Consider the following 17,927-nt stretch of genomic DNA (forward strand, 5'->3'; position numbering starts at 1 on the left):
GTAGCTTTAATTTGCTATCTTGCATGTGTGATTTCATGAAAGTTCGATTTTTATAGTAATTTATTTGAATTTGGCGCTCTGCATTTTCCCTGGCTTTTGGCCAGGTGGGACGCTAGCGTCCCACATATCCCAGAGAGGTTAATTGCCTCCAGTCTGTAAGCTGTTAGTGTCTTAATGACCGTTAAACAGGTGCATGTTCATTAATTGTTTATGGTTCATTGAACAAGCATGGGAAACAGTGTTTCAACCCTTTACAATGAAGATCTGTGAAGTGATTTGGATTTTTACAAATGATCTTTTGAAAGACAAGGTCCTGAAATTGCTGAGTTTAGATTCTACTCTACTTACTCAAAGACATACTGTATAATGTACTTTCTCCATTTGTCCTGTATTATAACTAGTTTTGGTTAAATGTCTGATAATTTTTATGTTCTCAATTTATGCAAGTCAGCGATATAACTTTCTATACTTAATTCTACAGTGTTCAGCTTTCTACTTAAATGCCTACTTAACAGGCACACACACCAAGGCAACTTGGAAGATTGATTGTTATTGACTAGTGATGGATGATGGCTTGCTCTCGGACTGTGTGCTTTTGTATTTCAAGACTAAGAACTGAGCTGAATGAGACTGAGGGGAGGTAGGTAACTACAGCTGCTACTAAAAAGTCCTTAAAAAGGCCGTCGTCAACTACCAGCCCAAGCAACAAATATTCCTTACTTCTTTTTATCGTCTTCCCTTTTGTCATTGGCAACCGTTTTGTCACCCTCTGCTTTGCTCTCCATCTGTCCCTTCCTATTTCACTCATTTCACTCACTCGCTCTTTCTTCCTTTCTGTGGAACTTTAATGGTTTCCTGGGCTCAGTTCGAGACATTATTTCAGAGGGAACAATAACAACAAAAGTAAGTGCCACTTTAAGCAACTCTCACTACCTCCCTCCCCCACTGGGAACCGGTGTGTGTGTATGTTTGTCTTTCCCGTCTATGCGCGCGTGCATACATTTGTGTGTTAGTTTGCTGAATTAAGGGGCCTTGAAAACAAGCGCTCTCTGTCAGGTCCTACGAGCCCAGGTCTTGTGGAAATTAACTCGAGCCAAGTAACCAACTGCCTCATTTATGTACTTTAACTTTATTATCATCACCACCTTCAAATGTCTGCTTGCTTAGTCAATCTTTAAAAATAACCTCCCCACCTCTTCAAAAGAAATGGAAAGTTACAGAAACACGGACCAGTGTTTTTTTTAGCTCTCCTGTCTGTACAAAATTCTAAAAACAACAGTAGTAAATGAAATTGTATGTAGGTTTGTTGTGCAAGAGAGAGAAGAGGGAGAAAGAGAGTGGAGAAACCAGGAGAAATACTTGTTTGTTTTACAACTAAAGAGATAAAAACATGTTTGCACAAATCAACTCAATGCTTGAAGTTGTGAATCTTTATTATTACCACATTGAGATCTGTGGTAAGAGTATTAGCGATGCCAGACTTCTATGATCAGTCAGTCAGTGTGGTTCAGGCTCCACCTTTCTGAGAGTACTGAGGCAACTTGTTGAACCCAAATACTTTAGAAAACAGACAGGGTGCAATCCCCCTCCATTACCACTAGAGTTACCTTTCCACAGACTTCTCAGTATTAGAGTAGGTGTTTGGCTAAACAGCACCAATGGACAGATCTGGGACGAGGCTATCTGGAATGAAGTGTGTCTATGGAATTCTTTACCATCTGGTTATTGCTTAAAGAGCTGCTCTTGGTAAGAGAGATGGTGAGAGGAAAGAAGGCTCTTCAACATCTAGGCTTATAATAAAAATCGACTGAATTCATATAGTGCTTTTGCAGAACTCAAAGTGCTTTACATAGTAAAAAGGGAAATTCACCTCATCCACCACCATCAAACACCAATATCTACAATACTCATCTCTGTCTGGAGTGTGTTCTCACCTCATTCTGCGGGTGGTGGAAGGTGAAAGGATACAGCGTGAGTCGTGAGGTGGCAGCCAGAAGGTCCTGTCCCCAGTCTGAGACAGTCCATGCCAAGTCACACCTCAGCCTGTCCAAAAGGCGTCTCTATGTGCCGTAGCTTCCACACCCTCACACCAGACCGGAGTCCCTCTAAAGGACCTTTGCAATAGCCCTGCTAAGAAGCTATAGACTGGAGATGGTCCAGGGAGCTGGCTGTTGAGTGTCAGCCAACTCAATTGTGCAGAGCTGGGCTTGGAACTGGGACTGAGCGTCTCACAGAGGCTGTTTGCTTGGCTGGTCTGGATGTGACATCCTGCCCGAGCCTGGCCATGGTCGGTTAGGGTTCATCCTCTGCCAGCCCCACTGACTGGCCATGTGGCCCACAGCCTTGGGAACCGCTCTAATGGAGTGGAAGTAGCAAGATAGGTTGGGGGGAGGGAGTCTTGGGTAATCCAGGGGAGGACGTACCCTCGCTCTGTGCCATAGAAGTGTTCGTTCAGTCATCTCAGCTCTGATCTCACCACTTGACCACACACCTTTTCCTCACTCCCTTGTTCCCTAACTTTTTATTGCCTAATCTGTCCTTTTGCTCCTCATCAGTGGAGACTAGAGAAAATGCAGAAGGTCTTGCTCCTGTCTGTCTCCTCATGGGCTGTGTAGGCAGGATGCTGAGATGATACAGTGCATTCGGAAAGATTTCAGAACTCTTGTCTTTTTCCACATTTCGTTACATTACCGCCTCACTCTAAAATGGATGAAATTATACCCCCCCCACCCAATCTACACACAATTACCCATAATGACAAAGCAAAAACAGGTTTAGACATTTTTGCAAATGTACTAAATAGAAAAACCTGAAATCACATTTACATAAGTAAACATTTTACCTTTGGAAGAGATTATAGCCTCGAGTCGTCTCTGGTATCACTCATTCATATATCTTTATGTACATATTATTTTTCCCCTTACACTTGTGTGTATAAGACAGTAGTTTTGGAATTGTTAGTTAGATTACTTGTTGGTTATTACTGCATTGTCGGGAACTAGAAGCACAAGCATTTCGCTACACTCGCATTAACATCTGCTAACCATGTGTATGTGACAAATAAAATTTGATTTGATTTGATTTGTATGACGCTACAAGCCTGGCACACCTGTATTTGGGGAGCAACACTGAAGCATGCATGAGAGCATCAGCTGTTCCGGAAGACTGTGTGATCACGCACTCCGTAGCCGATGTGAGTAAGACCTTTAAACTGGACAAAATTCACAGAAGGACTCCCAGGAAGTGTACTCTGAGCATGCGCTGACCAACTGGCAAGTTTCAACCTGTCCCTGATCGAGTATAATATCAACATGTTTCAAGCAGACCACCATAGTCCCTGTGCCCAAGAACACCAAGGTAACCAGCCTAAATGACTACTGACCCGAAGCACTCACATCTGTAGCCATGAAGAGCTTTGAAAGGCTGGCCATGGCTCACAACACAACCATCCCAGAAACCCGAGACCCACTCCAATTTGCATACCGACCTAATAGATCCACAGATGATGCAGTCTCTTTTACACTCCACACTGCCCTTTCCCACCTGGACAAAAGGAACACCTACGTGAGAATGCTATTCATTGACTACAGCTCAGCGTTCAACACAATAGTGCCCTCAAAGCTCATCACTAAACTAAGGACTCTGGGACTAAACACCTCCCTCTGCAACTGGATCCTGAACTTCCTGAAGGACCGCCCCCAGGTGGCAAGGGTAGGTAACAACACATCTGCCACACTGATCCTCAAAACGGGGGCCCTCAGGGGTGCGTGCCCAGTCCCCTCCTGTACTCCCTGTTCACCCATGACTACATGGCCAAGCGCGACTCCATCACCATCATTAAGTTTGCCGATGACAACAGTGATAGGCCTGATCACCAACAACGATGAGACAGCCTGTAGGGAGGAGGTCAGAGACCTGTCAGTGTGGTGCCAGAATAACAACCTTTCCCTCAACGTGATCAAGATAAAGGAGATGATTGTGGACTATAGAAAAAGGAGGACCGAGCACCCCCCATTCCCATCGACAGGGCTGTAGTGGAGCAGGTTGAGAGCTTCAAGTTCCTTAGTGTTCCACATCAACAAATTATCATGGTCCAAACACACCAAGACAGTCGTGAAGAGGATTGGGATTCATCAGAGAGCATCCAGGCTGGTTGTATCACCGCCTGGTATGGCAACTGCTCAGCCTCTGACCGCAAGGCACTACAGAGGGCAGTGCGTACGGCCCCAGCACATCACTGGGGCCAAGCTTCCTGCCATCCAGGACCTCTATACCAGGTGGAGTCAGAGAAAGGCCAAAATTTTTTGCCAGACTTCAGCCACCCTAGTCAATTTTTATTTTTACTATTAGTTCTTCTTGATTTTCTTTCTCCTTCAGTTTATTTTAGTAAATACTTTAACACTTGTTTCTTCAAACTGCATTGTTGGTTAAGGGCTTGGAAGCATTTCACTCCAAGGTCTACCTGTTGTATTTGGTGCATGTTTTTATTTAACCAGGTAGGCAAGTTGAGAACAAGTTCTCAATTACACTTGCGACCTGGGCAAGATAAAGCAAAGCAGTTCGACACATACAGAGTTACACATGGAGTAAAACAAACATACAGTCAATAATACAGTAGAAAAATAAGTCTATATACAATGTGAGCAAATGAGGTGAGATAAGGGAGGTAAAGGCAAAAAAAGGCCATGGTGGTGAGGTAAATACAATATAGCAAGTAAAACATTGGAATGGTAGATTTGCAGTGAAAGAATATGCAAAGTAGAAATAGAAATAATGGGGTGCAAAGGAGCAAAATAAATAAATACAGTAGGGGAAGAGGTAGTTGTTTGGGCTAAATTATAGATGGGCTATGTACAGGTGCAGTAATAGGTGAGCTGCTCTGACAGCTGGTGCTTAAAGCTAGTGAGGGAGATAAGTGTTTCCAGTTTCAGATATTTTCGTAGTTCATTCCAGTCATTGGTAGCAATACAATTTGATTTGCTCCCATTCTTCGCTGCAGATCATCTCAAGCTGTGTCAGGTTGGATGTGGAGCGTTGCTACATAGCTATTTTCAGGTCTCTCCAAAGTTGACATGTTCGATCGGGTTCAAGTCTGTGCTCTGGCTGGGACACTCAAGGACATTCAGAGACATTCTCAAAGCTACTCCTGCGTTGTCTTGGCTGTGTGCTTAGGGTCATTGTACTGTTGGAAGATGAACCTTCACCTCTGTCTGAGGTCCTGTAATGTAATATCTGGTGACCATTTGATGAATTGTTCAGCAGTCTTATGGCTTGGGGGTAGATGCTGTTAAGGAGCATTTTGGTCCTAGACTTGGCGCTCCGGTACCGCTTGCTGTGCGGTAGCAGAGAAAACAGTCTATGACTTGTGTGACTCGAGTCTCTGACAACTTTATGGGGTTTCCTCTGACACCGCCTATTATATAGGTCCTGGATGGCAGGAAGCTTGGCCCCAGTGATGTACTGGGCCGTACGCACTACCCTCTGTAGAGCCTTATGGTCAGATGCGGAGCAGTTCCCATACTAGGCGGTGATGAAACTGTTTCAGGATGCTCTCAACGGTGCAGCTGTTGAACTTTTTGAGGATCTGAGGAACAGTGCCAAATCTTTTCAGTCTCCTGAGGGGAAAAGGTTTTGTCGTGCCCTCTTAATGAATGTGTTGGTGTGTTTGGACCATGATAGTTCGTTGGTGATGTGGACACCAAGGAACTTGAAACTCTCGACCTGCTCCACTCTATGGACAATTCCTTCAACCTCAGTGGTTGGTTTTTGCTCTGACATTTACTGTTAAATAACTGTGGGACCTTATATAGACAGGTGTTTGCCATTCCAAATAATGTCCAATTAATTGAATTTACCACAGGTGGACTCCAATCAAGTTGTAGAAACATCAAGGATGATCAATGGAAACATGATGCACCTGAGCGCAATTTCGAGAGATAGATGAGGTATCTTATTTTGAATTTTTTATACGTTTGTTAAAATTTCTAAAAACCATTGTGGTATTGTGTGTAGATTAAGGTAAAAAAAAATAATTGAATCAATTTTAGAATAAGAATGTAACGTAACAAAACGTGGAAAAGGGGTTCTGAATACTTTCCGAATGCACTGTACACAGTCCTTCAGCAAATCAGCAACAAAATTGTAAATCAGTACTCCCAAACAGTCTTCAAATAGACAGTGGTATGAAATATAAAATTGGAAACTGAAATGTTGATACTGTCAGAGTTAAAGTATCAACTTACAGCCATTTGTTTCTTTAGAGAATGTATGATTTGTCATGCCAAACAATGACCACATTACAACAAACAGACCAGGGACCAGGCTGGAGATAAGATGGTGCAGACGGTTGACATCTTACGTGCTCAAACCCGATTTTGCTACTTAGTGACTTTTTCGTGTTTCTTTACTTTCTTTTCCTCCAGAAAGCTCACACCATTATCACCTATGACTGAAGTATTTTTGAACTACAAGTCGACAGCTACTAACCTCGCATTCAACCTTGATTTTGGCTTCTACTTCAACTCTGACTCAGCTGTTCCCTTGCTTACACTGGGCCCAACTCCATTTTTCGGGCTCCCGAAGCACCGCAAGAGAAGACGCAAGAGAAGACGCAAGGGCTTTCGGCTGGAGTCTTTGTTAGACTCTGTTAGATGTAGAGAAGATTGTTCGGCATTCCCCTTCCGTTTTATCGGCAAATGTCCAGTCACTTGAGAACAAGATGGACGACATCCGTACGAGAGTTTACTACCAAAGGGACGTGAAAATCTGTAATATTCTATGCTTTTCAGAAACTTTGCCGACGGTCGATATGGACATGAATCTCGAGGGGTTTCTCCATGCTTCGTCCCAACTGGACAGCGGACTCAGGCAAAACCAATCGGGGAGGGGTGTGTCTCTTTGTAAACAACATCTGGTGTGATGGATAGCTCAAGCTTTTTTGCTCATCTGAAATAGAATACCTCATGGTAAATTGCAGACCTTTTTTAATATACTGAGATAATTTTCATATGTAATCATCACTGCGGTCTACATCCCACCCCGAAACCAGAATTGCACTAAGCAGGTACTCAACGAGCTGTACAGGGCCATAAATAAACAAGAAGAAACACACCCATATGCAGCATTTATAGTGGGAGGAAACTTTAATGCGGGGAGACTGAAATGCATTTACCAACACGTCTCCTGCGCCACTGGGCGCTAACACTCTGGACCACCTTTACTCTATCCACAGAAACGCATACAAGGCCCTCCTTCGCCCTCCATTCAGCAAATCAGACCATGACTCCATCCTCCTGCTTTCTGTTTACAAGCAAAAACTACAATACGTAGTACCAGTAATTCGCTCAGTACGGAAGTGGTCAGATGTAGCGGACGCTAAGCTACGAGACTGCTTCACTAGCACAGACTGGAATATGATCCGGGGTTCATCGGATAACATTGAGTTTACCACATCAGTCACGTGCTTCATTAATAAGTGCATCGACGATGTCGTCCCCACAGTGACTATGTACCCTAACCAAAAGCCATGAATTACATGCAGTATCTGCATCGAGCTAAAGGCTACAGCTACCGGTTTCAAGGAATGGGACAAGGACGCTTACAAGAAAGCCCGCTACGACATCCTACATGGAACATATCAATATAGGACTAAGATAGAATCCTACAACACCAGCTCCAAAACGCGTCGGATTTGGCCAACACGTGTCAAAGACCCCAGCCACCCAAGCCATAGACTGTTCACTCTGCTACCGCACAGCAAGTGGTACCGGAGAGCAATGTCTGGGACCTAAAGGCACCTGAACAGCTTCTACCTCCAAGCCATAAGACTGCTGAAGTTAATCAAATGGCTAACCTGACTATTACAATTACCCTTTGACGCCACACAAAAACACACAATTTCACACTGTGCTGCCACTCTGTTTACATGCTATCCTGATTGCCTAGTTACTTTTACCCCTACCTACATGTACATACTAATTCAACTACCTTGTACCCCTGCATATTGACTGGGTACCGGTACTCCCTGTACAGTGGTTCCTCCTTTAAATGTTGCGTCATGCTGCAGCATTCTGTGGCACGTTATTTAATTGTCAGACATTTTTTATGTTAATGAAATATTTTATTAATATTAATATTATTATGATATTTCTATTTGAAGAAAAATTAAAACCTCGGTCTCCGTTAGGATGGAATGGAAAATATGGCGCTGTACAACGTGACGATCAGGGCTAGGCTACAGCATAAGATGATTGGAGGATTCTAAATTGTTTGCGTTCATTAGACAACTTTAATCCAATATTTCTGATATTCAGTGATATTTATTCCCATAATAATTCGTTACGGATCTATAACTAAATCAACATCTGCATTTTGATAAATGAAATCATAAAGATTCTGATGAAGAAATACAGTACATGCTTTTACATTTGGATAATAAAGCATTGAAGATAAACCATCTGTATTTGTTTATTAGGCTACTGTGCAGTCTGACAAGTAAACATAGCCTACAGTACATACTGTAGTAAACATGGGAAAGTGCCTAATTCCTTACATAAGGGAGAGCAGGCCATGTTTGTACTAGAGAATGAGGTCACGCGGGAGACCGAAGTTCAATTCCACAATGGGGAGGAAGGAGCAGGCTGTCCATGTAAATAAGAATTTGTTCTTAACCGATTCCATGTGTGTTATTTCATAGTTGTGATGTCTTCTCTATTATTCTACAATGTAGAAAGTAAAAATGTAAAAAGATCCTGGAATGAGTAGGTGTCCAAACTTTTGACTGGTACTTGCTTAATTAATTTGATTAATATTATGTTTTTTCTATTTCAAGTAAAACAAAAAACCCTCTGGGTTTCCATTAGGATGGAATGGAAAATATGGCGCTGTACAACGTGACAGTCGGCAGTACAGTACTGGGCTATTTAGCTAAAGAATCCCAGTGATGTGCGGGCAGGGCACGTGGGAGACCAGGGTTCAACTCCCCGAAGTGGAGGAAGGAGGAGGTGTCCTTGTGACTTGCACAGTTAAATAAAGGTTAAACTAAGAGCATAACATTTATGCACCCTCATTTTTGAAATTCTAATCTAACCAATACCCAAACGGAGAGTCAGTGATACAAATCTCATTGATTTATCAAGACCAGTCACCATGCTTGTCTCAAAACAGTGCAAAACGATGCTGAAACGATGCTGAAATAAATAAGACCTATACCACTTTTTTTTGCAGCACATTAATCAACACTAGCGAGACTCATTTTGCCTATGGTAAGGCCTACAGTATATCTAAAAATATTTGTTTTCAATGAGGTGACTCTCTGCCAATAATTACATATAGAGGATTGGAGGATTCTAAATGAATATCTAATGGGCATTTCACGTTAGATATTATCAGATAGGCTCTGTGAGACTAAGGGGCTTTTATACAATTCTAAATTAATGAATGAATTAATAATAGCTTTGTATAAAATGTAACAATATTTTGGAGATTTAATTTTAATTTAACCTAGAGTGAGCGAGAAAAAAGCTATTCTTGAACATGGGGTGAGAATTCTCACTAATTTGTAAATAAAGCCCATTTGTTATTTAGAATGATTTATTTCTGGAGAAACCTAACTTGATTATTTAGCAGACATCACTTGCTAATATTCAGTCAACCCATATCTTAAGAATATTATTGAACATTTTCGTTTCTCCATGCTTGTCTCAGAGCAGCGCTGAAACAGTGCTGAAATAGACGTCCAAAGCGAGAAGGCTTTTACATTTGGATAATAAAAGCATTTAGAAGATAAGGCACCTGCATTTGTTTATTACGCTACTGTGCAGTCTGACAAGTAAACAGCCTACAGTACATACTGTAGTAAACACGGGAAAGTGCCTAATTCCGTACAAGGGAGAGCAGGCCATGTCCAGACTTTCTCGGTGACCTCATTAACTCTGTCTTTAAAGCTTTTTTTTGGTTGCAACAGTCACTCTAAATCACAGTCAGAAGACAGTTGAAGAAACTTGAGTGGACTTATGGAAAGGCTCGGTAAGAAATGTTTTATTTAATTATATATTATTCTTTTTTAATTCTTAGAACATTAACCATGTGTGTTCGCTTGTTTTGTACGGTTTTGTAGTTTCGACCGAATGATTCGTCTGACAAACAAAGAACTTTGCGTCCTGCAGGCCCAGGCATGGATCAAAGCGTACGAGACATTCAATGGCGTCATCTTCAAAGACGATTCAACCGTGGCCCTTGAGCAATTTGCTCAAAACTGCTACAGAAAAAATAATAATAATCAAGCAAGCCGGGTCCAAAGCATTCACGCTAAAACTCCATGTGTGGGGGGGGGGGCAATTTCTCACCAGGGACCAGGCCCATATTTGATTATTGATGGTAAGTTTGGCTATTTACAAAGCAAAAGTTACATAAAATATTGAAGCCTACAACTCACGGACTGTTTTGTGTTCCACAATAATTCACTCTTGCCTACTTTTTCAGGCATCAAGGCTCGAGATTTCTTTGAGGAAGAAATCATCAAGAGATACAGTGGGGCAAAAAAGTATTTAGTCAGCCATCAATTGTGCAAGTTCTCCCACTTAAAAAGATGAGGCCTGTAATTTATCATAGGTACACTTCAACCATGACAGACAAAATGAGAAAAAAAAATCCCAAAAATCACATTGTAGGATTTTTAATTAATTTATTTGCAAATTATGGTGGAATTAAAAAAAATTCTTTGACTCGTTATGACGTTATAATTACTTACATTTTTTCCAACGTTATGTTTTTGTCAGACATCTTTGCTGAAGAAAGTCACCAGCGACGAGTGGCATAATGTCAAATCAGCGACGAGTGGCATAATGTCAAATTCTTCATTGGAACCACTTGACATGATTGGTCATATAAAAACCTTGGGACCCAAATGCATAATGAGTGCTCTAACCCCCCCCGCGGTGGTCTGGAGCTATAAAGCCATGACACTGGGTACCTCTAAATCCCACGGCGCTAGCTCGCAACTTTTAAAGGAGTCACCACTGTATATAGTCTTGTATTCGTTATTTATTGTGATACCATTTATAAATATTTTTTGCAAATGTTCTTACTTACAAATGCAGTGTAAAAAAGTAAGTATTTCAAGGTAAAGTCTACACCTTTGTATTTGGCATATGACAAATAACATTTGATGAGGCTATGTTCTAGACTCCACCGAGATACAATCCATTTCCAGAAGTCCAAACAAACAATTAGCGAAACAAAATGCTTCAAAAAAGTTCACAGGGACTACTGCTGGAATTACATTAACTGTGCTAAAAAAGTTAAATTCCACAAGGAACTTCAACAGTGTTATAAAGTGTTCTAGGTTTCTTTTCACTGACACTCGTAGACAGTACAAATTGTTCCAGATATTCACCGGAGACTCAATAAAAAAAGAGAGAGAGCGATAGAGAGAGAGGTTTGAGACTGCTCACTGCTGAGAGGTGTCCAGCAGAGTTCAAGTGGTCATGTTGTGAGAGAGGGTTAGGACTGAGAGGCCCTCACTAAGTCCCAGAACACAGGGGGCCTCCAACACATCATTATCCTGCTGGGACTCCAAACGGGTACATTTTGTGACCAGAACAAGCGCACAGCGCGTCTACGCATTAATTAGCTAGTTTGGTCACATATGCAAATAAGCTCGTAATGGGACACTGTGGGCATGTATGTATGTGTGTGTGTGTGTGTGTGTGTGTGTGTGTGTGTGTGTGTGTGTGTGTGTGTGTGTGTGTGTGTGAGTGAGTGAGTGAGTGAGTGAGTGAGTGAGTGAGTGAGTGAGAGAGCAAGAAGGTGGGAACTGGGCAACCTTCTCACCCCAGCTCCGTCTCTCCCGGGGATAAAATGGGGCGAGGTAAATAAGGTAGTGAATGGGTATCCCCCATCAGATATAGGGGGATAAATACCAATGGTGAAGGGGCAGGAAACTGTGGCAACAGACACCAGTGTGTTTAGGATTCTACGTATATACAACATCGCAGAGGCAACCAAACACACACACACAGAAAATGGAAGATCCATCAAGCGGACCTATAATAAATGCTGGGGGGGAGGAGTGTGAAAATGGCATGTTGCCATAATCCTCAACAAGACATCACAATGACTTCGACAAGAAAGGGAAAAGTTGGGAGGAATACCTGAATGAAATAAGACATGGATGAATGAACCAATGAGGGAATAGAGGGATTAGATAATGAAATACGGAGGCAATGAAGAAATGAATGAGAGAAAGGGGGGATTAACGAGACATTTCTGGCCCAATCTAATAGACTTGGAAAGGCTGCTTACTTTCACCCAACCTCCTCAAAACCATCCCGTCTTAGTCAATGTTATGTGGATGTCCCCTGTGTGTGTGTGTATGCGAAAGACAGAGATGGTTCTGTGTGTGCGAGATGATTGTGTGTATGTTTCCATGTGTTAGTGGGTGTTGCTGATTTACAGTGTTGCTGATTTACAGTGGCCATCTCCACTGTGACCTATCCTCAACCGCTTATGGTTCTAGCAGCCCAGTCTGCTCTCCCTTACTCTTTCACTCCATCAGTCTATCCATTCCTCCTATCTGCTGTGGGCGAGTCCATCACTTTTGACATTCTTCCCCTCCCTACAGTTTTACTGTATATGAATCAGCTGTTCTGCTCTAAGAGCAGAACAGTGTGTGTGTGTGTGTTTGTATTTGTGTGTGTATATGTGCTCCATCTCTTATAAACCTCCTTTCCAGTGCTTCACCATGTCATAGCAGGCTACCATAGGGAAGGATTAGAACCAGATTTAAACAGGCCCAAATGTCAGGCAGCCAGGCCTTAAGAGTGTTGGATAAAGCATAACCATTAGTGTTGAGAATGTGAGAATTAACCATTCAGAATCCCCCTGGCTTCATTTTAATTAAACATCTCTTAACGCGCACACACTTTACCAATGGAATGGCTGACATGATGTCTGTTTATGTCCCGAAGATGCCCTGGGCCCAGGTCTCAAACCCACAACCCTCTGGTCTCTCCGTTGCCCAGCTCAAAATAGACTGATTATAGGTTTGAGTTGAATGCCAACCTAGGCCTGGACGTCAATGATTCTACCTCAACTGGGAGTTGTTGAGGCTTAGGGGTTCTACACTGGCTGTCTGAAGCTACAGTGCAGTAGAAAAACTGCACACTGAGTGAGAACAGTAACAGCACATTCAGTAAGAGAACACAGCTCTCAGTGGGCTGTTGTTACATAATGTATAGACTAGAGCAAAACTATGGCTCTGGACCAGAGCCTTACTCCTTAGTACAGGGGCCCACATAGACAGAGGAGTAGGGGCTAATGAGTGAAAATGAGAAGGAGAGAGAGCCAGAGCACTAGTTCAGACTGGTCTCCCTGTTGAGACCCTTGCACCTAGAATAACACAGAGGGAAAGACAGGAAAAGAGGGAGAGGGGGGAAACTGAGAGGAGGGAGAGCTCTCCATGAGGGCCAGATAGGGTTTTAGGAACGTGACGCTCTGAATGTACTGGGGTTTCAATGAGAGACATCGCCGTAGCCACCAGTCGGAGAGGTTAGGCGGGGGGGGTGGTGAAGTGGAGTCTAAGGGGGCATCAACACCGTTTAAACGGTTCCAAATGATGATGATGATGATGATGGATGATGAGATATATATATATATATATATTTTCTCACCCTATTCTCCGTAAGAGAAAAGGTGTGCAACCCAAATGACACCCTGTTTCGTACATAGTGCACTACTTTGACCGAAGCCCAGAGCCCTGGTCAAAAGTAGTGCACTATATGGAACAGGGTGCAATTTGGAATGTAGATGAGACATCCATCCCAATCCTCTGTCCCTCCACCAAGTGCACTGCACGCAAATGTCTTTATGGAGGTGAGGCACAGAGATTAAAATAACAAACACATAGAATAGGGAAAACACTGCGCTCACATCAAAGCCTCAGCCATTAATCACACTCACATGTTAAGGAGCGGGGCAAAACTACAGTTCTCTGTTTGATATCATACAGAATAATAGAAATACTGTCGTGAAATATTCTCTACTATTTTGGAGAAGTTATTGGCATCCTACTAGGGTGAATATAGTTGGGTAGAGTACAACAGTATACAATTGAGCCGAGTACAGTAGAGAAGTCAAGTAGAGCAGAGTATAACAGAACAAAGTAAAAGTGTCATTATCGTACCTTGTATCGCATCTTGTTGCAGGAGTGGATGTAGAAGCCCAGGTAGTAGAAGCACAGCTTGGGGGACTGTTTCTGCAGCTGCCTGGTGAAGGCAACCTCCCTGGAGAACAGAGATAGAGGATTTAGTCACAGACAGACAATATAATAAAGTACACTATTTATACAAAAGCATGTGACACCCCTTCAATTTAGTGCATTTTGGTTATTTCAGCCACACAGCCATGTAATCTCCACAGACAAACATTGGCAGTTGAGCAGCCTCACTAAAGAGCTCAGTGACTTTCAACCTGGCACCGTCATAGGATGCCACCTTTCCAACAAGTCAGTTCGTCAAATTTCTGGCCTGCTAGAGCTGCCCCGGTCAACTGTAAGGGCTGTTATAATGTGAAGTGGGAACGTCTAGGAGAAACAACGGCTTAGCCATGAAGTGGTAGGCCACACAAGCTTACAGAACGGCACCGGCGAGTGCTGAAGCACGTAAAAATGGTCTGTACTAGGTTGCAACACTCACTACTGAGTTCCAAACTGCCACGAAGCAACGTCAGCACAAGAACTGCTAGTCGGGAGCTTAATGAAATGGGTTTCCATGTCCGAGCAGTGCACGGCTAAGATCACCATGCGCAATGCCAAGTGTCAGCTGGAGTGGTGTAAAGCTCGCCACCATTGGACTCTGGAGCAGTGGAAACGCTTTATTTGGAGTGATGAATCACGCTTCACCATCTGGTATTCCAAAGGGCAAATCTGGGTTTGGCCAGGAGAACGCTACCTGCTTGAATGCATAGTGCCAACTGTAAAGTTTAGTGGAGATGGAATAATGGTCTGGGCTGTTTTCATGGGTCAGGCTAGGCCCCTTCGTTTCAGTGAAGGGAAATCTTAACGCTACAGCATACAAATTACATTCCAGACAATTCTGTGCTTCCAATTTTGTGCCAACAGTTTGGTGGAAGGACCCTTTTCCTGTTTCAGCATGACAATGCCCCAGTGTACAAAGCGAAGTCCATACAGAAATGGTTTGTCGAGATCAGCGTGGAAAAACTTGACTGGCCTGCACAAAGCCCTGACCTCAACCCCATCAAACATCTTTGGGATGAATTCGAACACTGACTGTGAGCCAGGCCTAATTACTGTTATAGCAGCAAAGAGGGGACCAACTCCAAATGAACGCTCATAATTTTTTAATAAGGCGTTCGACAAGCAGGTGTCCACATACACTACATGACCAAAAGTATCTATTTTGTCCTATTTAATTCTGTGAGTTTAGTCCAGGCAGTAATGCAGATAGAGTATAATAGTTTTCTATTGTGATAGTAGTTTTCTGCCTGTCTGATTCTCACAAAGATTTACAATGAAGTAGTATCAATTGGATTTAATTCTGAGTTTAGTACAGGTAGTCAGAATGCACAGGGCCCTTGAGGGTCTGGGGACAGTGGAGTGCCATGACAGATCCCTGAGCAGGTTGCTGGTTCAAGACCCATCTTATAGTATGAACTCTTCAGCAAAGTCCTTTACCCATATAATAATGATATAGAACACTATATTAATTAAAAATGTATTGTTTGACCTAAAAGGTTTTAATAAACAGCTGTACTACACAGAACATGAGTCTCATCTGTAATATTGTATAAACGTTTTAGAAATCTGCTGCAAAGAGTAATTTTAGCCAATCACTTATCATAGTATAATCAGAACATACTATAATCATATCTGACTATTTCAGAGTAGTAAAACCAGCTGGCATTTATAAAACAAGGAAGTAAACATCTAGATGCCAAATGGCACAGTATTCGCTATATATAGTACACTATGTACTGTAGGGAATATTATGTGTACTGTATGTGTACTGTGTATTATATGTACTGTAGGGAGTGCCATTTAGGAAGCAACCAACAACTAACTTATAGTACGCAGTTCGTTTCCCCAGTGTTCACATTACATTGGATAAAAACATTGAAATATTGAGAGGAGAGGTAGACAATAAGGCTAAGGAGTGCATAAAATAAAGGCTTAATCCCAATACCCACCCTTACAGCTTGTGTAAGCAGTAAATTGCCACGTGCCACTACCAGAGTGCCTCGCTTGTGGGTATGCTGGCAGCATATGTAACCCATTTCAGGAAACTAGGTGTATGTCGCGGGTCACTACTTCACAGGAGAGCCATTTGAATAAAATGTTTTTTTTTAAATCAAAATGCTTTTTTTTTTTTATACATGTGCCTTAATAACAAAACTTGTATGCCATCTGTAAATACAAAAACAATTGTTAAATTGAATGTGAAATGCTCTGAATTTACAAATGGACAATCTGACAGCACAGTTGCAGTCAACAACGCTCTGGATAACATAACAGCCTAACCAGCTCTGCTAGGGCAAGTAATCTTCAGTGAGCTGCTCTCGCTCAGATGTGTCTGGAAGTAGCTAGCAAGTTAGCTTTGGCGCTTGACTGCGGTTAGTACAATGGGATTAACCCTTAAAGAGATGGGTGGGGCTAAGGCTTAAGAGGGTGTGAACAATGCTGAATGGGTGTATACAAAGAAGGGCTCTGCAATAGTAGTACCAAAACATTTAAGGCCATTTTCTCAAAAGTGAGTTTACAAATTTACTTTCAAAGCAAAATTATTTTCCTAATGTTCCTGAAATACAGTGTATGATATACCATTTTGTAGCTCTGAGTCTCTACTTTTATCCAACGTAAAAAACACAATTTCTAATTTTGCTACATAAGACCGATTTGAGCCGGTCAGTCACATATAGCAGCAAGTTAGATTGTGTATAAGGAATTCAGCACAGCAGGTTTTGCACAGCACAGCTCTGGTTATTAAATGGGTTAATAGTTTAATCCATTCACAATTTCACAAATTTATTCACAGGTAAATAGTAATATGCTCTCAACCTCTCTGGTGACGAACTTTGCTGCCCTGTTTCCAATCGTCCACATGGCTGGGAGAACTTATTCAAGTAAGTAAATATATTTTGAAAATGTTTTTAAAAAAGTAAGAATATTAGCAAACTAGATAACGTACAGGCTAAATCAAATGAGCTGCTGACGTAGCTAGCTAGCTATCTAGACAACTTTACATATATCTCCAGCTATCTAAATTCATATTAGCTAGCTATATTGATGTATTCATCAATGTAAAAAACAAACTCCAAATGCATTTGTAGTTAGCTAGCTAAGACCCAAAGAAGAGGGTGAAAGGATGGCAACCCCAACTGTCAAAGTGAGAGAGTAGGCTATTCTGTATAAGGTAGGTACGTTTGTGTAGTTCAAGTCCCTAGAAGTGAGCACAGAGATAATAGTAACATAACATTAAAGTATTTTAGTATAATTGAGCCTTTTTCTTGTGATATCTTTCTGTCCTCAGATACAGAGAGCTGTGAAAGCCTGTCTGCAAATGAAGATGTCACAATGAAGAGCAGTGATTCTCAGTTCTGGGGACTCAAAGGGGTGCACATTTTTGTTTTTGCCTTAGAAATACACAGCTGATTCAAATGATCAACTCATTGTCAAAATTCAAGTGGTATTTATGTATTCATTTGTGATGCTATCCTTAATATGATCTTGTTGTTGTCACATGCTAAACATGCAAGTGTGCACATGCAGCTATGACGCATTCGGAAAGTATTCAGACCCCTTGATTTATTCCACATTGTGTTACGTTACAGCCTTACTACAAATTTGATTAAATATTCTTTCTTCATCAATCTAAACACACTACCACATAATGGACAAGGCAAAAACAGGATTA

At 41.9% G+C, this 17,927-nt stretch overlaps 1 protein-coding gene across 5 annotated transcripts in view; it reads right to left on the bottom strand.

Moving 5' to 3' along the window:
- Positions 1-17,927, bottom strand: part of LOC112252741 (arginyl-tRNA--protein transferase 1) — a 193,479-nt gene that overhangs the window by 55,072 nt on the left and 120,480 nt on the right. For all 5 annotated transcript variants that reach the window (XM_024424256.2, XM_024424259.2, XM_042323427.1 and 2 more), the window contains one exon: positions 14,183-14,282. In XM_024424256.2, coding sequence (XP_024280024.1) covers positions 14,183-14,282 — 100 coding nt within the window. The remainder of the gene's footprint in view (positions 1-14,182; positions 14,283-17,927) is intronic.

The sequence above is a fragment of the Oncorhynchus tshawytscha genome, linkage group LG06 (genome assembly GCF_018296145.1).
Source record: "Oncorhynchus tshawytscha isolate Ot180627B linkage group LG06, Otsh_v2.0, whole genome shotgun sequence".
NCBI classification, from domain to species: Eukaryota; Metazoa; Chordata; class Actinopteri; order Salmoniformes; family Salmonidae; genus Oncorhynchus; species Oncorhynchus tshawytscha.